The sequence below is a fragment of the Malaclemys terrapin genome, chromosome 2 (assembly GCF_027887155.1).
Source record: "Malaclemys terrapin pileata isolate rMalTer1 chromosome 2, rMalTer1.hap1, whole genome shotgun sequence".
Classification (NCBI taxonomy): Eukaryota; Metazoa; Chordata; order Testudines; family Emydidae; genus Malaclemys; species Malaclemys terrapin.
In genome coordinates, this window is record NC_071506.1 from 80,315,255 (window position 1) to 80,337,783 (window position 22,529).

The window sequence follows — 22,529 nt, forward strand, 5'->3', positions numbered from 1 at the left end:
ACCATGACATTCTCTTCAGAGAGGCATGGACTCTTAACTTGTTCGGTTTCAATGTTAACATTTAGCATAGTATATTTCTTCTCTTCCTTCTTTTTTTTTAAAGTTGTAATCAATATAAAGAGAACCTCATAACATTAATAAGTACCACCCTAATCAGTACTTACCTGTGGTGATATTCACCAGTGTGCAGTGGGCCAGCATGAGGTCTATGCACTACTTAAATCCTCAAAATGGGGCCCAAGTGGGACTTGAATAGTGAATTGCACCCTCCTTGAATACGACAAATGTCTGTCCTAGTGGCTCCCCACATGTGATGGGGTGGATGGATTCCACGTTCCGTCTGACAATCAGAGTATTGAATCTACGTGCTGTATAGCCAGCTACCATTATAAACACAACTGGGACAGCAGCTGGACAGAGTTATATGACACTGAAGCTACAAGCAATCAGCAGCAATGTGTAAACTGGTCAACATGATCCCCACGGTGGAATGATGACAAGTTTAATAGACAGCAAGCTGCTGCTTCCCTTAAGAAGCAGAAAGAGCAGAAAGAAGCTCAAAAAAGCTGATGGTTAAAAGAATAGTGTTCGCCTCATATGATGCTTGGACCTGTTGCAATTAGTTAATAAGCACACAGTTACACCTCTACCCCGATATAACACAGTCCTCGGGAGCCAAAAAAAATCTTACCGCATTATAGGTGAAACCGTGTTATATCAAACTTGCTTTGATCCACCGGAGTGCGCAGCCCCGCCCCCTCCCCCCCCCCCCGGAGCACTGCTTTACCGCGTTATATCCGAATTCATGTTATATCGGGTCACCTTATATCGGGGTAGAGGTGTACTAAGTAGGAAACACGGTAATACTTTCACACAGCCATACAATCCAAGTTATTATATCAAACAAACAACAATACATTAATTTAATATTCACACCACCTGGAACTGTTCACTCCTGACAGTAGGATATCAACAATAAAGGGGGAAGTTTTCAACAGCAGTTGAACAATTAACTGCCCTTTATGCTTTTGAAAATCTCCCCAAAGATGTTCAGTGAGTCTTAAAAGGTACCGTGGGACAGCAGCAAGCTATGAGGCTGTGGTTCAGAAATTGCCTCAAGAATACCAGCTCCCAAAAACTAACCAGGCCAGGAACGGAGTCGACCACAGAGTTCATGTAAACATCTCCCCAACATCCAACAGGATGATTAATCCAGCATTATAACTGACTGCACTTTCAAAGATGTCATCAAAAGCCGAGTGCTGTGATTTCAGGAAAGTCAGAGGAGGGTTACAGAGTAGCAGCCGTGTTAGTCTGTATCCGCAAAAAGAATGGGAGTACTTGTGGCACCTTAGAGACTAACAAATTTATTAGAGCATAAGCTTTCGTGGGCTACAACCCACTTTTTTAGAGGAGGGTTAGGAATCCATAGGGAAGAAAACAAACATCTATTAGAAAAAACAGAACAAATATGATCACACCAGATTAGTTAGGTGTCATTTACCTTCTCTCCCAAGTAGGATTGTGGTGCCACCCAGTATAAACTGTGCACAGAGGTAGGCAACTCTTGAACATCAGCAACTACACTATTGCTGCCTGGATTGAAGGTTACGGGGACATCAATGCTATTGTCAGCTGTCTCCACGCGCCAGTTCCTCATATCAACAAACTAATTACAAAATATAAAAGGGAAATTAGGGCATGTTTAATCATTTATTAAAACCTTTCCAAGTTCAGTGTATAGCGTCATTTATGAGACATATCGTATTGATTATATAATATACTGAGGATAAAATTCACCCCTCCAGAGACAGACATCACAAAGCCTATGCAACACTTGTGTTCCACTTAAAAATGCCTCAGAAGGGGCTTAAGTGGGACATAAGTGGTGCATAAGCCTACTGTTTGCCTTCTGCACAAAGGTGTTTGATTTGTTACTGTGGACTAACTTCTGGGCTTGGTTATATATAAACACAACCCCCACTGAGGTCAATAGAAACTGCATGTATACAACCCAGGATAGAATTTGGCCTTATATTTTAAGTCCATAAACAATTTCCCCCCTTTAAATAATAAGTCTAAAAAGGTCTTCCTAACTCATCTACTTCCTGAAACCTCCTGCACTAGTGCTGCACTAACCCTGTGCCAAAATCACCAGTGCTTTGTTTAGTCTATTGTTTTAAAAAACTGTTTTTATTTTGCAGTTTTAAACAAAAGCCAGAGTAATAATGTTTTACAGGAGTAGGTGTCCTCTGCAGGGATTGTGTCCCATACTACAAAGAAAAACAAACAGATCAAATTATATCATTTGAATAGCACAGGGAGAATTATTTTACAGTATACTTCACGCCTTGACTTCCTTTACAGCTTAGCTGGAAGTCTCAGCATTAGAATTAATTATCTTTTGCTTGGGTTGAGATAGGTGGCATCTTTCATTACACTACAGAGGAGAATGGCTATATGGACTTATAATAGCAGACATAAAAATTAATGCATGTGTCTCAGAATCACTCACAGAACAATCTGACATCAAAATATCCAGACACTCAACAACAGGCTTCCGTAGGAAAAGCTACTACAGTTATTGGGTGAAATCCTGACTCCACTGACACCAATGAGAGCTTAGTCATTTCCTTTAGTTGGGCCAGGATTTCACCCATTGTGCTTAAATAATAAAGTGCTACAATCCAGATAACACCTAGTCTACATCTGAGCCTAAACCAAACCTCCAGATCCAGATTCAAACATTCTCAAAGTTCAGGAATATTTGGATCTGTATTTGAACTTTGAGATGTTTGGATCAGAGACGCAATTTAACAGCGAAGTGACAGTGCTTCAATAACTTCCCTTAGATCATTTTTCTCCTGTCTGTTATTAGAAATGTTTCTTATAATGTCCAATTTAAATATTCCCTTGTTTATTTTCAGGCTGTTGCTCCTTGTTTTCAATGCTTATCAGCCTTAAATATTCCTCCCATTCATTTATGTTATCATATGAGTATATCCCAATTTCCCTCCTCCTCCCACCTTCTTGTGTCATGTTTTTCCCTATGAAAATGAAGAAGGGCAGAGCCTGTTCACATAGAGAGCTCATGTTGAATATTACCAAGGGACCTCTTGCACACTATCTAGGTCTCAAATACACCTGTAGTGCGTATTTCCTACAAGCCAGATATCAAATCAATTGCTTTGTTAACTTATTGGAAAAGTATATTGTAACTAGATATCTCACTTCAACAAAGTCTTTGATGGCTGTAGCCACCTAGAACAGAGGACTGGTTTCAGCTCTAGCTGAAACAGAGAGGTAGACAGACCATTTCCCACAAGACAGCACTTTCAGATTCTGCAGGGGTCTTAAGGAGGCTGCACCATAATTTACACTATTTCTTGCAGAGAAAGCATCTCATGGGAAACATAACACTTTTCAGTGGTTTCCCGAGACTATTTCCCATTCTCATCATTCAGTAAAATACAATTTGTTATTTGGAAGAAATCTGATAATTGCTTAATGGGATACATGCCTGTACATGATAGTAACTAAAAATATCCATTAAATATACCTTAGTTCTACGATTACTTGTACTGTGACAGTTGCTAGTAGCTCCAAAACAAAAGCAAGAAGTGCAGCCTTTGGGATTAGAAGGATCCAAATAAAATGATCCTTGATGGCAAATGTCACATTGTCTACCTTCAACATTCTCCTGTTAAAGAACAATTGAAAAAAGTTATTAAAATTTTCCATGTGTTATTGGTCAACCCGCAAAATACCAGGCACCTAAAACAAAATTCCTACAGGAACATTTAAATATTTATAAAATATAAGAAAATATAAATGTGAAATTGTTACTTATGGTCTTCTGTAAATGGTATTCCAAATGCAAATGAAATAGTCTCCTCTTGAAAGGGAACTTCTGTGCCAATAACTTATTCATAGCTTTGTCTCTTGCATGCACAACAGGAAGGTCTCCTTTCTAGCTACTAAGTATACAGACCCAATTGAATATCAGCAGTGTGTATGTTGGGTATATATAAAAATACAGTTCACTGCAATTTCACATGGAAAAATTACATCGTTTTTGAGAAGCCTTTCCACTAGATCTGTATAAAGATGTAGTGGAATTACTGTAGCTCACTGTTAAGTAATGAACATTGATCAGTCCCAGCTCTGAATACTACTAGGTGATTTCCTTACCAAAATCCTCAAGCTGGCTCTTCCAAACCTACATGTGAAAGGTCACATATGAAACTTCACATTAATAGAGTTCAGTCTATGCAAATCACAGCAATGGCAAACATGGTGCATACACTGGGGCACTGAAATGTCAATTACATCAAACGACAAAAAAAAAAAAAAAAGCCTGAAGCCTGGTGGATATAAAAAAAAAAAAATCAAACTGCAGATGCAAAACAGAGATATGTGTATGCACATAGCGTTTCAACACGTATGTGCACACATAGCATGTAGTACCTTAATGTACTGCATAAATCTAGGTTTCTCTGTGAAACAGATCAACATTAAATGTATTCTACAAACTTCTTAATTGCAGTTTATTTGCCATCCAGGCAAGTGCTACAATGCATTTTTGATATAACTATTTAATTCTTATCTAACAACTGCAAATAACAAATTCACTTTATTAGACCCATTAAATATGAAACAGCCACTGATATAGAAACTGATATTTGTGAATGCACAAGTATCTTGTTTTATCTGACCTTGCAGAGACAAACTCCTGTCTGTGGATCACAAACATCTGGCTCTGTTCCATCTCTGTTACAATTACAGGGAATACAATCCGGGAAACTGTAAGAACCAGGACTGCAGCGATCACATCGTCGCCCTGTTATTCCTGGCCTGCACCTTTACCAACAAAACAAACAGAAACATTTAGGTTTGTTTGTGTAGGGAGAAGGTGTCACAGGGGTGGGAATAAAATAATGCAAAGGTAGGGTTACCATATTTAAAAAATAAAAAAAGAGGACACTCCACGGGCCCTGGCCCCGCCCCTTTCCCACTCCCAGCCCCGCCCCAACTCTGCCCCTTCCCCAAAGTCCCCGCCCTAACTCCCCCTCCTCCCTCCCAGCCACGCGAAAAGGGCTGCCCGAGCGCTACCGGCTTCACGGTTTGCCGGGCAGCCTCCAGACCCTGCGCCCCCGGCCAGCACTTCCCCAGTGCAGCTGAAGCCCGGGAGGGGAAGTGCCCAGCCAGGGGCACAGGGTCTGGAGGCTGCCCGGCAAACTGTGAAGCCGGTAGTGCTCGGGCTTCGGGCAGCCCCCATGCCTCTTAAACAGAGCCGAAGTCTGAGTCAGGGGAGGAGCAGAGCAGCCGTGGGAGAGGAAGTGCCCGGCCGCTATTTTTCCCGGACATGTTCGGCTTTTTGGCAATTCCCCCCGGACGGGGCTTTGATTGCCAAAAAGCCGGACATGTCCGGGAAAAACCAGACGTATGGTAACCCTAGCAAAGGATCTGAAGTGATCATCTGGTCATTAAACACCACTCATGGGACTCAACTGAAACAGATTAGCATTTTTCTCAAATTGTGAGGAGGACTGCAATTCCTAACAATGGTCACTCAACCCAATGGGGGTGGTTTGATTTTCAAGACTGCAAGTGTTGAAGTTGGGGTTCATGTTCTGAAGCTGTTCAGCATCTGCAGCGGGGAGGGACCCCCTGCACACACAGGAGTCTGAAACCAGCATGCTGTATCCCAGGCAGGAATCTGCATTGAGAAGAGCTATAGAGCTGAGAGTGAGTGGCCATTTACCAAAGCGCCCAGCTGCTAACAACAAGATGGGGTTTCCCAATGGAAAGATTATATAACTTACTGGGCTGTAAACCTTGTTTATACAAAACTGTTCACACTGGGTGAAATCCACTTGGCTCAGACACAAAGCCTGAGTAACTTGGCATTATCTGGGTGAAGGGTGGTATAAGATGAAATCCAACCCCAAAGTCAGGACATGAGATAGCAGAGCACCACCTTTTGTGAAAGCAGCAACTCCTCTTCCATAGCCGCTACTTCAGCTTCTGGAATGGACCAGCATAGTCTGGTGAGGCCACTGGATCTACAAAAATGTGACTCTTGTGACCTATCCCCCTCCTCACCATCTCCTTGCTAGCCTCTTCCCACAGCCTCTGCAACTCCAGTGCAGGGCTTCCGGGGAGCAAAGGCTCTTTGTACAGGAAAATACTTCCAAAGTCTAAAAATGTTAACATCTGCATCTCTAGGTTTTATCTGTGCTGGAACTGTTTTTAAAATCCTTTGGCAACCCAGGGGTGTGTCTTTGGCTTTCAGCACCCACATTTTGAATATGTGGGTACCCAAGCACTGGGAATTTACAACTAATAAATAGTTTAAAAGTGCTGGATTGAATATAATGGGCTGCATTTGATGCAGCACATGAGCACAATTAAGCATTTCACCATACACTGGGGGAGGCTTGTCACACTCTTAAGTACATTACCCCCATATCCTGATAATAGAAAGTAAATTTGCACATAGAATTAGGACTTTGGACTTTGCTGTAATCCACGGAATTGAATATTTTAATCAGCATGTAATGGCTAACTTGGCAGTTTAATAATTAGTGCTTTGCAGAGAGAGAGAGAGAGCTCTGCTATACCATCAAGTATTGCTCATTTATCTTCCACTATAAAGTACTGCTTATTTAGATAGGACAAGGGCGGTTTAGGTTGGACATTTGGAAAAGCTTCCTAACTGTCAGGGTGGCTAAGCACTGGAATACACTGCCTAGGGAGGTTATGGAATCTCCATCATTGGAGATTTTTAAGAGCAGGTTAGACAAACACTTGTCAGTATTGGTCTAGACAATAATTACTCCTGCCATGAGTGCAGGGGACTGGACTAGATGACCTCTCAAGGTCCTTTCCAGTCTGACGATTTTATGATTCTCACGAGCTTCCCCTAACTGGCCAACAAGTGAAAAATATCACCATTATGGACAGATGACAAAGCTTTTCACAGAGAGAGGGGGGAAAAGGCAAAATTCCACTTCTTTGGCAAAATAGTGAGTTTGCCTCAGGCAGAAATTTGTTAATTTCTTAGTGATAAGAGGCTTAGGGCCATTCAGAGCATGGGGATGCGTCCCTGTCCATCCTGGCTAATAGCTATTGATGGACCTATCCTCCATGAACGTATCTAATTCTTTTTTGAACCTGGTTATACTTTTGGCATTCACAATATCCCCTGGCAACAAGTTCCATAGGTTGACTGTGTGTTGCGTGAGGAAGTACTTCCTTTTGTTTGTACTCCGGGAAAATGAGGGCTTTGTTGGTAAACTCCATTCATGGGATTAACAGTGGAGTGGGAAAGCTGATGCTCCATTTTTGGGAGTCACAGATGAATACGTAAGTTAAATTCAACCAGCCTTGAATACCTTTGTTGCATCAAAAATTAAGTCAGAGTGAGAAAAATACCCTACAGCATCTCCAAGGATTTGTGCTCGCCACGAAGGGCTCTCTTATATTTACAGGCAGCTAAAAAAACGATGACTACAATGGGATTGAAGAGGCTTCAGAAGTTAGGAGAATTCACTGCAGTTGCAGTTGTACACAATAGTTTTTCATATAATGTAAATCAGAGGATACATCTAAGGAGTGTATTCTCATCACACTGTGCTGGCAGTCAGACACATATGGCTTCATTTCAAAGGTGCTTAGCACCCACAGCTCCCTCCCAGTGAATAATATCATGCAGTGACACAGAGTGTACATTTCATCAGAGGATTTCAAAGCTCTTTTCAAACATTACTTAAGCCTCATAACACCTTATGAGGTAGGTAATTAATATTTTAAGAATTATGGAGGGAGTATTGTTACAAAGTGGGAATTTTCTGTAATATTTTTATGAAGCCTATGTTTGCCTCCGTTTCCCTGTCCTTTGCATTGCTACTGAGTGGGGGAAATAGGGTTAAGTCTGTTCCTGGGGGGAATGCAGGACATGAGGTGTGGGTGTCACCTAGCTGTCTGGGCCGCAGTGAACGGGTCATTTAGGAACTGGTAGAATGCAACTCAGATTAACAGAGGGTATAGAGAGACAACGATCAACACCAAACAGTGGGAAGCTCAGGCATGTGGGGATGTGAACTCAGCATGGCCCAGCCTGGAGACAAAGGACTGAGAAGTGAAAGGCAGGAGATAAAATTTTCGCTTTTGAGAGAGGCTGACAGCTTTCACCTGGGACACACAAAGGGGTCAGGGGGAGACAGAGCCTAAGATGGAGTCAATAACAGCTTTCATTGCACTTGCTTGGCCAGGATGAGCTCTGGCTTAACCTTTGCCTCTCTGTGCTAACCCAAGGGCTTTCAGATTCTGTATGCCAGGTGACCAATACACTGTTACCTGGTTAGGAAAAGGCTGCCTGGTGTCACTGCAAATACTCAGTGGGAGTACTGCACTCTACAGGGGTACAGTACAAGCCTCAAAGGGGGAGTCTGGCTTGGCTGGATTCTCTGCAGGGAGCCACAGAGAGAGACAGGGATCGCTGATGCCCAAAGGCCCGGTCTTGGAGGCCACGGACCTGTCCCTGTGGAAACGTGTGCACCCTTGGGGCCCAGCACACTAATGTGGTCACTCCCAATGGACTGGTTACAGGCTGGGACATAAACCAGACCCTGTGAATCCATCAGAAGTGTATCTAGTAGTTAGAGTACATGTCTGGGAGTCAGAGTTCTGGTTTCTATTCCTGAATCTGACACAAATTTGTTATGTGATATTGGGCAAGCCATTAGAAGACACAGAGGGGTTCAATGATATACTCAAAGTCATGTGGCAAGTCAGTGGCAAAAATAGAAATAAAGCTCAGGAGTCCTAATTCCCATTAACCAGTTACCAGAGCAAACCAAGTTTGTATCCTCTTCTAACCCCTGGATAGCACCGCATACATCTCTTTACATCAAAATAAGAACACATCCACCCACCCTTGCAAGTATGTAAAAAGACAAGTGAATCAAACCCCTCAAGAATTTTCCAATGTACATTTTTAACGTTAATAATAACAAATTTAACCCCATAATGCAAACTTACTTGCACTGCCCATTGTTTTTATCACATTCTGGGTTTGCCACATTAACTATTCCTCTGCTTGAGCAGTTGCAGGTTTCACAGCCAACAAGGGGGTGGTAGTTGAAAAACTGTCTTTCACATGCTTCACACTTGGGCTTCACCGTTTGAGGGGGGCAAATACATTGACCAGTTATGTCATCACAAAGACGTCGGCCACAGTTGCATACTGGGTTGGGGGGAAATGTTTTACAGATTAATCATATTCGATTTAAAGAAATGACTCTCATTCCATTCAAGTCAAGTCATATGGGGCCTCATTCTCTTCTCTCTTTCACCAGCTTTACACTGGTATCATTTAACCGACTTCAACAGATACAGCAGCATAAGTGAGAAGAGAAGCAAACTCCTGGAAACTAGCCAGGTAACAACAACTAAAGTTTCAAGGAGTAGCCTGGGACCTTGGGCCTTTACCACAAAAATGTTCCTCAAATTCAAGACAAATATTATTATTTAGTACTTCCCAGGAAATTTTGCTACACACTGGGCAAACCACTGTTTTGGTGAGAATGTCACCACTTTATCAGTGTATTCAATGTATAATATAATATCCAGGAAAGGCAGATATTCAAGGTTACTTCATGTAACCAATAAATCTGTCAGTGCTACCAGGTTAATGCTACACTGTGCTTATTTATGAAAGGGTTTGTAGCCATGAGTTGGGACACAACAGCTGGCAATAAATTAGAAAATATTATTTACTAGGGAGTATAGAGTAAAACATTCAACTCTAGAGGAGTGGCATTTGGGTTCTGTCCAGCAAGGCAATAAGCACACTGGCCCTGGTCCAGCAAAGCACCTCAGTGCATGCTTCACTTTAAGCATGTGTGTTTAAAGTGAATAGGACTAATCGTGTTAAGGTGAAGTGCGTGATTAAGTGCTATGCTGGACCAAAGTTACATTAATCAGCACCTTGTAGGATTGAGTCCCATATGCAGAAAATGAAGCTGCAGCACATATTAAATAAGGTCACAAAATACTTCCACTTAGAACAGAATGTACTTACACTTGCAGAATGGAAATCCGTAGTACCCAGTTTGGCATCGGCTACACCGACGTCCAATGACGTTAGGTTTGCAGCTACATTGTCCTCCCAGAGGGTTGCAAGCTGAGCTAGTGGCACCTGCTTTATGGCAATTACAGGGCAATGCTCCATCGTTGTAAAAAGCCACTAGTGACCTTACAGAATCCTTACAGAATGCTGAAGATGTTACTGGGCTAGTGGAAGAAAAATATAAATCACGTAAGAACTGGTATTAGGAAGTTATAATGACTACATTCTGCACTAGCTTAACGAATTAGGAGACTTATTTCTACTATTGTTCATATGCATAGTAGCAATATCAATGTACAAGCTTGGACATATTTAAACCAATTCACTAGTATTGAACTGATTTGACATCCATTTTTGTAAATAATTTTTTCAAAGAAAGTATCTTCTGTTCAGAGATACCAAGAAGATAGGCACTTTAGCAATACCAAAGATAGATAGCACAGCTTTTATTTTTTTTGTACAATATGCAATGGTACTCCACCTTTAAATTTGATTAACAGAGCGCAGTCATGGAAAAATGTAGACCCATATTTTAATATCCTTTGTAATTTCAAAAGCAACAGAGGGTCCTGTGGCACCTTTGAGACTATCAGAAGTATTGGAAGCATAAGCTTTCGTGGGTAAGAACCTCACTTCTTCACTTCTTGCATCTGAAGAAGTGAGGTTCTTACCCACGAAAGCTTATGCTCCCAATACTTCTGTTAGTCTCAAAGGTGCCACAGGACCCTCTGTTGCTTTTTACAGATTCAGACTAACACGGCTACCCCTCTGATACTTTGTAATTTCAATGGCCCAGCATAAGCCATGTAAAACATGACCATGTAGAACTGTGATAGGTATGGTATAAGTATTTTAGTATACAGTAAAATATTAATAATTTACAACTTTCTGTAAAATGTTCAGTGTCTTAGAAGCGATGCTTACTCAATATAAAAGCTGTTTCCTCCACACTGGTTGATAAAGTCAAACGACTTGTCCACAGTCCTTTTCTGAAGTAGGCTATGACTGTAGCTGTCTGCTGGAACAACTAAAACGTGTTCCTTAAAACAACAAGAAAACTAAACTGTATATTTCATAGAAAAACAGAAGAAATGAACTAAGGTGTTTATCTATAGTTAAATGCATTTCCAGTATCATCCCTGGATTTTTCTACAAGATCCAAACTCCTGTGTAGAAGAAGTTGGTAGGATGGAAAAATCATTGGAACAATTGTTTTCATAAGCTGCATGTTAAGCTATTTTCAATTATTTGGAATGATGACGGGTTTCTCCTCCCAAATTCATATGAAGACTGTATTCAAAATTCAGCTGTCTTAAAACAAGACAGTTCTTCAGATTTCTTACACAAATTTCTACATTTCTGAAGCCCGTGTCCCCCACTTTCTATGGACTGTAGGAGTATATGTCTGAACCTTTAGTATTAGGGGCAGGAAAGCGAAGATGGCTAGGTACAATATTTGTGGAAGCTCAGTATTTCCTCATGAGCATTTTCCTGGTCAGACCCCAGTCTAATAGCTGCCTACTGTATTGTGGAGAAAAATAAACTACCAGTCATATTAAAAGTTAGGAGCAGAACTTGATGATTAAAGTCATGTGCCACAGACAAGCTGTTGTTATTACAGTACCGCAGGAGTATCCCGAAGCCCCAGTTCAGAATGGGGTTTCTTTGTGCTCAGTGCTGTACAAACACAGGGTGAAATCTTGGGCCCATTAAAGTCAACAGGAGTTTGCTACTGACTTAATGGAGGCAGGATTTCTCTCTCAGTACAATACAGTCCCGGCTCCCAGTAACTTACAACCTAAGACAAGCTGCAACAAGTGGATTTAACACCAGAGTCAGGGGAGTGAGGATTATACTGACTTGCTCTGGCCCTGATCCTGCGACTGGTAGCTTGTGGGCAGAGGCTGCTGTGCCATGCTGAACCCCACTGATTTCCGTGGGACCACTCACATACTTAAAAAGCCACATGCTTAAGCTCCTCCCTTTATCAAGGCCTAAATGACTGTTTCAAGAGAAGAGGAAGATTAACACCAAAGAGAGCCAGATTCAGAGCTTGCTGAAAACTCTGAAATTTGACTAAATTTGTTATCAATATTTTTGATTAAAAAAAGGTGTAAAATGTTGTGAATGTTTTCACCCCACTTTTTTATCAGCTTTGTAGTTGGTCAACATTTGGACCAAAAGACAAGACAAGACAAAAGTGCCCCCTAAGTTACAATTAGCTCTTTAAAAAATACAAAATAAATTAAGAAAAACTATTGCATTCACAGTCATCCATTTCCAAGTAAATAGTGAACCTGAAAAGCTCTACTATTCAAGAGGTAAAAAGAATACTTTCAAATGTTGATGTATAACAGACTTACCACAACCAGTGTTTTTTCATTAGGAATCTTCACAGTAACAGAAACCTCAGGGCCAGGGATATCCAGTTCAATCTGGTTTTCTGCAATCACCTGGTCTCGACAGCCAAAAGCGTGAGGGCAGAAAGAAGCACTGAAGGAACCTGAATGAAATTTTAAAATCTAGTTTACTAAAATGCTGAGAAAGAAAAAAGCGCTGAATTAATATAAAGCACGGCTTACCTGACCATAGGCGTCCCCCATCCACAAGCACCTGCACAGGAAATGTTGGGTGCTCTGGCTGACGGAAATGTACAACAACTACATATCTGCCCAAACTTGGCACTTTCCCACTCAAAGAAAGCTGGTTCTGCAGAAACAAGGACAGCTAAGCTTATGCATTTGTTTTATTAATTCATTTTTACTATGGGCCTGCTCCTACCTGCAATGGGAGTTGAGGGAGCTCAGCATCTCTCAAGAGGGAAAAGGATCTTCCAGGATCTGTCCCTATGTTTGCATACTCATATCTACATAATAATACATAATAGTAAAGCATGTATCTGTCTATGCCAACAGACCTAGACAATTGTGGTGTCAGAGGTAACTCAACCAATCACCACCCTTACTCTACAGCTAATTTGCATGCAACAACTTAATTGGTTGTAATAAGTGGGAGACTTAAGAGATATGAGGGAGACTGCACAGATGGTGGATTACTTGGCCCAACTGCCACAGTTCTTCACAGGTTGATTTGCCACCCAGACAACTCAAAATCCTCAAGCACAACCCTCACACAAATCAACATAAAACAATCCAAAATCTCCTAGCACAACACAACCCCCACACAAATCAATGCAACCACCCACACAACACAACCAACACACACAATAACCCCAAACACACATACCCCCTCACTGCAAAACACATCCCTCTTTTGTTACACACAAAAACCAGCACGAAACCCACAGCACAACACACACAATCGCCCACCCTCACTCATACTTACTATAAAACTATACACTTGAGCGGCAAAGCTGCAAGTCATCATAAGTCTATTTACATTATAAAATACATTAATTACTGTGCACAGCCCAGCAAAACGGTTTTTCATTAGTTCGTTCTGATTCCTTTGTTTCTGTTTGTGAATATTATCTATCAGACTTCCTCACCCTGCAACAGCTTGGCCCTAAACCATCATGTAGCTTTAATTCTCATGTTGTTCTCAGTCTACTTAACATTACTGACAACATACTTTGCACCTTAGAAATAATACAGTCAAATGTGAACTACCTGTAATGAGGTCAAGGTTACTCCATTAACCCGGTTAGCAGAAGGTAAAGGGACACTCAGTGGATTGTATGGTACATTTCTCTGCACTTCTGAAATTTTCCCATCCCTTAGCGCATCCAAAAGCAAGGCCACCGGTGGAGTTTCATACACTGAGGGAATGCATGATGCACTAAAAATAGGATTATAGTAATTATTCATGCAGTAGGAAGAATTCCTTATGTAAAATAATAATAAAGTTGTAGGCCTAGTGGTGCAGAACAAATACGAAATAAAAATTAGTCAGAGTGGTAAAAGTCAATGCATTAGAATGAATACACTTAAAAATACATTAATAACTAATGTCACTGTTTTGCATTCTACATAGTTGATATCAATTAAGCAAAATAAAGATGTATGGATTACACTGAATGGATGTGTAACTAAATTTACTCAAACCTTCTGTATCATAAACAGCTAACCTGTTAAATGTTTGTTAAACAAGATGCAAAAATACAACCAATGGTGTCAGAACACATAACTAAATTTTAGTGAGTCAGGTTAGTTACAAATTAAAGAATCTAAAATACTAGCAAATATCCTGATCCTAAAAATACTTGCATACATGCTCAATTTTAAACATGTGAGTAATTCCACTGAAGTCAATGGGATTACTCACACACTTAAAAGTTACACACATGTGCAAGTATTTGCAAGATTAGAGCCTAAGTAGGTATATGGACAACATACCGTATATACTTGTTCATAAGCCAAATATTTTTGGTAAAAAAGTGACGCATCAAAGAGCAGGGGTCGGCTTATAAACAGGTCTACACCAAAAGATGATGATTTTAAACTCTCTGGAATCATTGAATTGAATATCTAACACAGGGATCAGCAACCTTTGGCACGCGGCCCACCAGGGTAAACACCCTGGTGGGCCAGGCCGGTTTGTTTACCTGCCGCGTCTGCAGGTTCCCTCAGCCCGCTCCGCTTCCCGCCGCCCCCATTGGCCTGGAGCGGCAAACCGCGGCCAGTGGGAGCCGCGATCGGCCGAACCTGCGGACGTGGCAGGTAAACAAATTGGTGCTTACCCTGGCAGGCTGCGTGCCAAAGGTTGCCTAACCCTGATCTAATACATTGTAGTTTTGTTTACCTAGAGGTACGCTACTTCCCGCAGTTCCCATTGGCTGGGAACGGTGAACTGAGGCCACAGAGAGCTGAGGGGCTCCATGCCTGCAGATGCTCCAGGTAAACAAAACGTCCTGACCGGCCAGTGGTTTACCCCGACAGGCCAGGAGCCAAAGTTTTCCAACCCCTGAAATATAGGGTCGGCTTATGAAAGAGTCATACGATTTTTGCTATTTTTACGTATGCATTTTGGGGGGTCGGCTTACAATCGAACCGTCTAATGAATGAGTATATACGGTAGCTCCCCAAAAGGGACTCTATAGACCACCCAAAATGTTTAACTATCCATTTCTAGGTTCATTTACTTCTGACTATCTGGATTGAAAGAAATCTTTTTTAAGGCTTCAAGTGAAAATGAATTCGGTAATTTCATTCTAGTCACTCATGGGTATATATACACTTCTTATAAGCATGAGGCAATCATCAATCTCTGCTCAAGAGAGGCACGGAACAGGAACAGCAGGTTTGTTTCCAGTCCAGAACTGAGGTCCATTTGCCAGGCCTGTGTGGGAAATCTCTTAAGGCATCTGCTCATAAAATAACTAAACTGAGCCAATGCTGTTAATCTTTCAATTTCATGAACATTAACCCATTTACAAAATTAAATATGAAGCCAGCTAATAATATATTTAACAACAGAACAAAACTGTAACATAAATTATTTATGCTGGAACTAAAGCAAATATGAAAACATAAAAACAATGTATTTCCACAAAAGCAAAAATAAAGATATATATTCATCATATCATCTTCATAGTCTAATTTTATTTTTTCAACCAACCTGAAATCCTCCTTTTATTCAGATTCAAGGGTTTCAAAACTACATTGCTGTGAGGTCCAAGATTTCCTATATTCAATCCTCAGGAACTAGTCCCAGCTATAAAAGACTGATCCCTCCAGGATAAGCAGAGGCTGAAAATGAAACACTGTGCACCATGTGGAAGCCAAGAAAGATGATGTATTGGACCTTAAAAGCTCTTCATTCTGATTACCATCCTGATTTTTCTCCCTTCCACTTCAATTCAAATATTATTTTAGCAGCTACTATCTTGAGAATTATTAGATTTAGTCAACAATTCTTTCTACCTTCTGAAGAGTTGTAAATTACAGTTACACTCACTTTAAGGCCCCTTTACACTTGTCAAAAGAGTAGAAAAAGACCTCAGTGTAAAGGAGAATCATTTGAAGTCTTGAAATAGCATACATCATTAATATCTACGCTCATGGGAAGAAGCTGCTAAAATCCTAGCAGAAATGAAGTGGTGAATAAAAGTTCAGAATAAAACTCATATCAGAATAATGGTCATATAAAACCATTCCATGACTTGCCAGGCTAGAAACAATGTATTTCTGCATCCTGGATGTCCAGGATGCTGCAACTTTATATAGTCACATTTCTCCCAAAAGTTTAGCATACAGTAGTTCAGACTGACTAGGAATCTGCTACTGAGGGTATTAACTAAATCCTAGACAAAGACTGCCAAGATTAACACTTAAACTTTTTATCAAATACGACCCTGTCATATCGTGGCCTAAAATCATCTCTGAGTCACAGAGCAAAGTTTCAGTCATAAAGGCATTAAAATACCCCTCAATGCATATGTCTGCCCTTTCAAGGACTCTTTCATAAAAAAGAAAGGAAGCATGCAAATTACCTTTGATTAAGAAAGCTCCCATAAGTGGCTATGCAGTGTACTTTAGGATCCACATATTCTAGAGAAAATTCTTCAGCTGATACAATGCAAATTTTGTGCTGCAAAACACACACAATTACAATGTACAATGCCCAGTTAACACTGTGATCTTTTTAGTCAGCTAAAAATAAAGGGGCCAGAGCCAAAGAGGAAAGATGATCCAGTAGTTAGGGCACTAGCTATAACACTAGGAGACCCAGGTTCAAGCCTCTGCCCTTTCACAGAACTTCCCTACCTCACTCACAGAACTTCCCTACCTCACAGGGGTATTGTGATGATAAATGCATTTTTTTAAAATAGTGAAGTGTTTTGGTATTTACATAGTGCCAACTACTGTAGTATCTAAGATGGGCAGATCTTCAGCTATGTCCAGAGAGCACACCGTACAAGTTTGGAAGGAAAGGCCATAACTCCCCCATTTGCTGTCCTATGACTTTTTGGACACTGGTGAAATCCTGACCCCAGTGAAATGGGAGAAGCAGCTGCTAAAATAAAGTCAATAGCAAAACTCAAAGTTAGTCTCCAGGTATATGGTAGGGCAACCTGACTTAATTTCTCCCATAAGAAAACTGATAAAAACGAAAGTGAAAAAAAATGTATTTGTGCATGAACTACTTAAAAAGGAAGCAAAAAATGCCAAATGAGCAGCAAAGAAGCCAGCAGCAGTATAGTGTAGAAATATCAGGACAGCACAGCCTGTGTTTTAGCACCTTTGAATGGGTAATACAGACTCTGGAGGGTAGAGAGTTAAAAATTTCTTTCCATATGGCAGAGTCAATTGAAGATGCCTGTCTTCAGCGTAAGGAATCATGGGAACCCAGCCAGTGGTGTAATAGGGCTAGGCTCAACTGCTGTGAATAACACCTTTAGGAGGGGCTAATAAAGGGAACTGTTAACAGTTACTCACTGTCTGGATTGGGACAGCTCATTTGACTCACTGTGGAACAAAAGGAAACAGGCTGCAAGAAGCCCTTGGGTTTTTTATTTATTGAACTCTGACTGCAAGAAGCCTGTTTGTCTTTGCTATTTGGACCAGCCCTTTGTGCTCCAAAATTGTGTGTTGCTTCTCCAATCTCAATCCTTGGTATACCTGACCTGCCTGAATCTTTAACTCCTAAGCTGCTGGGGCATTACCTGCATGGTACTGGCAGTCAGGAGTGCCCCCCTCACCGCCACCCATAAGCACTAATCCATTTTTGTCTTCACTTTGAGCACTGGGAAACCACATTTTCTGCAGCTAAATAGAGTATTCAGAAATATAGGGAAAGTATTATAGCTTTTTTTTGCAGAGAAGAGGAACTCTCATTACACATAGAATTAAAAATAAAATAGATAAAAAGCCTCTGCTCTAAGTAAGCACAAGAGGTATTGGTTTTATTCCACATCTTTTGGATATGAATCTTGTCAACACTATTGAGAGCTAACAGAGATTTCAGACAGTATTTGGTAACACTGAACAATGCCATCCTATGTTGTACATAACAATCTTAGGCTAGGAATGATTAGTCTTATTCCTTGGACATATCCATGCAGCGGCTCTAAATTTACACTGGATTTTCACAAAGAACAGAATCTGGCCCTATGTCTCTAAAATAAGAAACACAGGAAACAATTTGGAAGGAAAAGTCAACCCAGGAAAAAAAATTATTCATATGACCAAAAGATGGCAGCAAAAGTTTTCTAATAAAAAATGTTTAAAAGCCACTTGTGTTTCAAAAATGAAAGCCTGCACAACCTGAAACTCTGAGGGAGAGCTAGGAAATTCCCATGAAGAATTTCAAAAGTAAAAAAATTAAAAGGTAAGGAGAAAAATATAAGCCCATTGATAAAGTATGAAAGCTACTAGAAGATACTTCCTTTAATTATACATACAGGAGAAATTTGGGTAAATGAAATAAAGCAGATGTATGTTGGTGATTCCTTTGCCAAGAAAGAAGATTTTTTTGAACACTGAAATTGAGCTTATATGAATCCTAGCAATCCTCAAACTGTATCCTAATCACCATCCTCAAGAACTTAAAAAATCACCACACTGCATATAAAAAAAGGATAAAAGAGTCTCTCTTTATCTCTTGGGAAAAGTATTACAAGAAGAAACTTACCAGAAGAAAATTTATCAGTGATGCCTTAAGATGTAACTTTGCATCAGCTAAAAGATCATAGACTGCAATGCGATTCATGTTATCAACCACAACACTGCGACAAAGGAAGCTGCAGCAGAAAGTAGAATTAAAAATTAGCCTCCTGCCAGTGCCATATTTTGTATTGCACATGCTAGTGCCAACATGTTTATCTTTTCTCCTGGATAATGGACAATGAATACCCTCAGTCATTGATAAAGATGCAGCATCTCAGTAGACAGACCAAATAAAGGGGAGGAGCAAGAGGAGTCATGTGTAAAGCACTGCTTCCACTTTGGCATATTCTATCCATAGCCCCAAGCGCAGATTTTAGTTCAAGTCTCCGCTTGAATCATCACTGTATGCAGGCTTTGAAATGGGCAGCAAACATTAGTCATTTTTAGCAGCTTTAGTGCTCTGTAACATGCTAGATAAGCAAGGCCTTTCATTTTCATTTTATGCTGCTTTTTACTGAATAATTCTCTGGGTTTTACAAAAGTTCTTATTTGGTTTTTAATGATTTTCACCATAATTTTGGACATCTACATGACAATACTCTTTATGGTAAGAAAATCCAATACATTACGTTAGATAGATGTGTTTATGTTAATAATCAGTTAGTCTAACTGTAAATACCAGGGTGTCTGTTAAAGCAAGGCAAAAATGTAGTGGAAAATACAAACGCACACATACGTGCAGGCGTATGTGTACGTTAGTGCTTGAGTCCTAAAAAAAGAAGTGCCAGAACTCCCGGACCTGGCTTCCTGCTCCAGAAGGAGAGGAGGTGGCTTGGTGACCTGGACAACTTAGTTAACTGCTCTTACTTCCCACCTTCCGAAGCAGGCCCAGAAGTGGATGAAATAGAGGCAGCAGCATGAGGAGATGACACCTTCTCCTTACCTACCTCTTCGACTTTCAGGCCTGCTCTGGGCCTGCTCTGGAAGGAGAGATGGTGGCTCGGTTACCTAGACCACCCATGGTATTGAGCCACCATCTCTCCTTTCAGAGCAAGGAGCCAGGGTCCTGCTGAGGTCCATCCAGGTTACCAAGCTGCCATCTCTCCTTCTGGAGTGGGAAGCCAGGGAAGAATTACTGTTACTTTTCTCCATTTGTTGCTTTTTTTCTGTCCTCCTGTACCCCAATATTAACCCTGACTTGTATTCAGAAAACCATGAAGTTAGTTTTTTTGCACCAATTTTCACCCGTTTTTTAATTTTTGTAATAAACACTGATAAATTCCCAGGAAATTTTAAACAGAATAAAAACTGAAAATGAAGGGCCTTGCAGGTAACAATGTACCAGGTAAACACTTTCAGGAGCCAACATTCTTCAGTAGTTAAGAAAGCTGCTGCATTCTACTGCCACACACAGCCTGCAGCATAGAACAGCCATAAACACGTGCACAAAGGCTAGGTAATCCTTGATTTTAAGGGGGCAGTTTGTACAGTAAGGTGCTACTCAACAGGAGCAAGTGTGGTGGAATCTGACCCGTACTGATTAACGTCAATAGGGCTAGGCTTTGGTGAGTACCTGCTCACACACAGAGTCCTACTGAAAGCTTTAAGCTCAGCCTTGTGTAGGGTTGATGTGGAGCTGTGCCACCCCAGGAGAAGTGCAGGGTTCCTGCCTTGCTGAGGGACAGTGAGAAATGTAATACACCACTTTTTGGAGTGTAGCATATTCCCCCTCCTGTATGCTCACACAGCTCTGCTGGCTAGTAGTTTGGAGGGGGATGTCCCCCTCCCCCCCTGCTCCTGCACCCCGCTTACCCCATCTTCTATAGAGCAGGGGGACACACACCAGGGCTCAGGACAGAGGGAGCTTGCAGCAGCTGCGGTCTCAGCAAACTGATCTAATTAACAAGGCAGTGTACTTAAAGGGGAAATGCACATATCTCCCTCCATTCCTGCTGCCTTGTAGAGTGAGAGACTTAACCCTTGAGGGCTCAGCTAATTGCTAGTTCATCATTTAGCAGTAAGGGAAATATCTCACCCTCTGACTCCTCCACCTCAACCAAGCTTCACAATCATCATCACTGTGTACCAGTATTAAATTGTTTGTTTAAAACTTATACCGTGTGTGTGTATAGTCTTTTGTCTGGTGAAAAAAATTTCCCTGGAACCTAACCCTCTCATTTACATTAATTCTTATGGAGAAATTAGATTCGCTTAACATCGTGTCGCTTTTTTCAGGAACATAACTACAACGTTAAGTGAGGAGTTATTGTATAAACTGTACAATTCAAACGTACAGTTCAGATAACTTAAAAACCTTAGAAAATAAAACAAACTACACACCACAATTTACATGTATTACTAAGAAATCTTTGATTAAAAAGTATAAAATTCCATTCCACCTGATAATTTAACTGTTCAATAATTATTTCTGAAATCACTACCTGTATTTACAACTGTATATGTTCACTCTGGCCTTCAGGACAGGCCCAGGACTGTTCACTATCACTTCAGCAGTGTATAATTGATCATCTTCATTAGCATATTCAAGAACTACCACATAGCGACCGACTTGGGGAATGTTCAGTCTCAGGTGTAAATCAACCTATTAGAGATTCAACAAGAAAATAAGCTTAGCATCATTGGGGAAAAAAAATCACTCAATTTATATATTACTTTTCACAAACATTAAGCTGCTTTTCAGAAATAAAACTGTATATACAGAGCTTACTATGCCTGCCACCAAAATGCTGCCATCTCTGGAAACACCCGCCCTTATATTAGTGCCAGGAATATTATATGACAATTTTGGACAAAAGAATTTTACTCTATCCAATAGACATAACAGGAGAAAGCATTTTTATAGGTGGAATGTACTTCCCCAAATTTTGCCAGGACATGAGGCTATCATCATTCCTCTCCACATGGAATTTTTAATGCCAGGTCAATATTGTTTTTATGTCTCAACTGAAAGAAAAGCCTCCAGTTCTTCAAGCAAAATGCTGGGCCGAGAAGAAGGTTGTTATCTAATAAATAACCAACAGCACTTTCTGAAGCATGAAGTTTTCCTTTGAGTCCTAAGCGAACTACTTGAAAAAATTTTAAATTTCTATTTATTGAGATACTGGCATGAAAAGTGCAAGACAGCTGCACACTTTTATTGTTGCTGAATTCAGTATAATTCTCCTGAATGTTAGCATTTTCATCATTATTCCCTTAGGCCCTGATCCTGTGAACACTTAAGTATGTATATGAATCTGTTTATGTGATTAGTCATTTTGATTTGAATAGGAGTACTCACAGGGGTAAAGCTAGGAACATGTATAAGTGTTAGAAGGATCAGGGCTTTTGGTGTTTGACTGTTCCTGTTTCAATACAGATTTTCATGAATGAGCTGTGCCAGAGCATATTAACAGGAGACAAAAGGAGTCATTATCTTTATGTGTTGTTCCCATGTACAGAATTAGATCATACAGGTTAGTGTTGTATTTGTTCAATAACGTACTACTACAAAACTTTATATGATAAAGCATGAGACCCTGTTTTAATGGATATACTTTGGCATAATTGCTCTGCTTCTTTGCTTTTTTTTAAAAAAATGCAACCATTAATAAAACAAATGTACACAGATGTACATATATATATTTAAGAAATCACAAAATGATAAATTTTACATTACCTTTATGTGCTATTGTTACTGCCAAATGATACGATTTGTTTCTAAAACAGACAGTTTGACAGTACATGTACTACCTTCTAACTGAGGGATTCAGTGAAGGATTCTTTACAAAACCTTTTGACCTTTGATAGAATAAAGCAGTGCTTCTCAA

General features: G+C 40.4%; 1 protein-coding gene across 3 annotated transcripts in view; it reads right to left on the reverse strand.

Annotated features, from left to right (window-relative positions):
* Nucleotides 1-22,529, reverse strand: part of LAMA3 (laminin subunit alpha 3) — a 191,451-nt gene that overhangs the window by 65,023 nt on the left and 103,899 nt on the right. For all 3 annotated transcript variants that reach the window (XM_054018249.1, XM_054018250.1, XM_054018248.1), the window contains exons 27-38: nt 21,144-21,304; nt 18,728-18,836; nt 16,587-16,684; nt 13,765-13,933; nt 12,718-12,844; nt 12,499-12,638; nt 11,060-11,175; nt 10,088-10,299; nt 9,046-9,250; nt 4,716-4,860; nt 3,560-3,700; nt 1,505-1,669 (exon numbers count right to left, since the gene is read on the reverse strand). In XM_054018249.1, the coding sequence (XP_053874224.1) occupies nt 1,505-1,669; nt 3,560-3,700; nt 4,716-4,860; nt 9,046-9,250; nt 10,088-10,299; nt 11,060-11,175; nt 12,499-12,638; nt 12,718-12,844; nt 13,765-13,933; nt 16,587-16,684; nt 18,728-18,836; nt 21,144-21,304 (1,788 nt within the window). The remainder of the gene's footprint in view (nt 1-1,504; nt 1,670-3,559; nt 3,701-4,715; nt 4,861-9,045; nt 9,251-10,087; nt 10,300-11,059; nt 11,176-12,498; nt 12,639-12,717; nt 12,845-13,764; nt 13,934-16,586; nt 16,685-18,727; nt 18,837-21,143; nt 21,305-22,529) is intronic.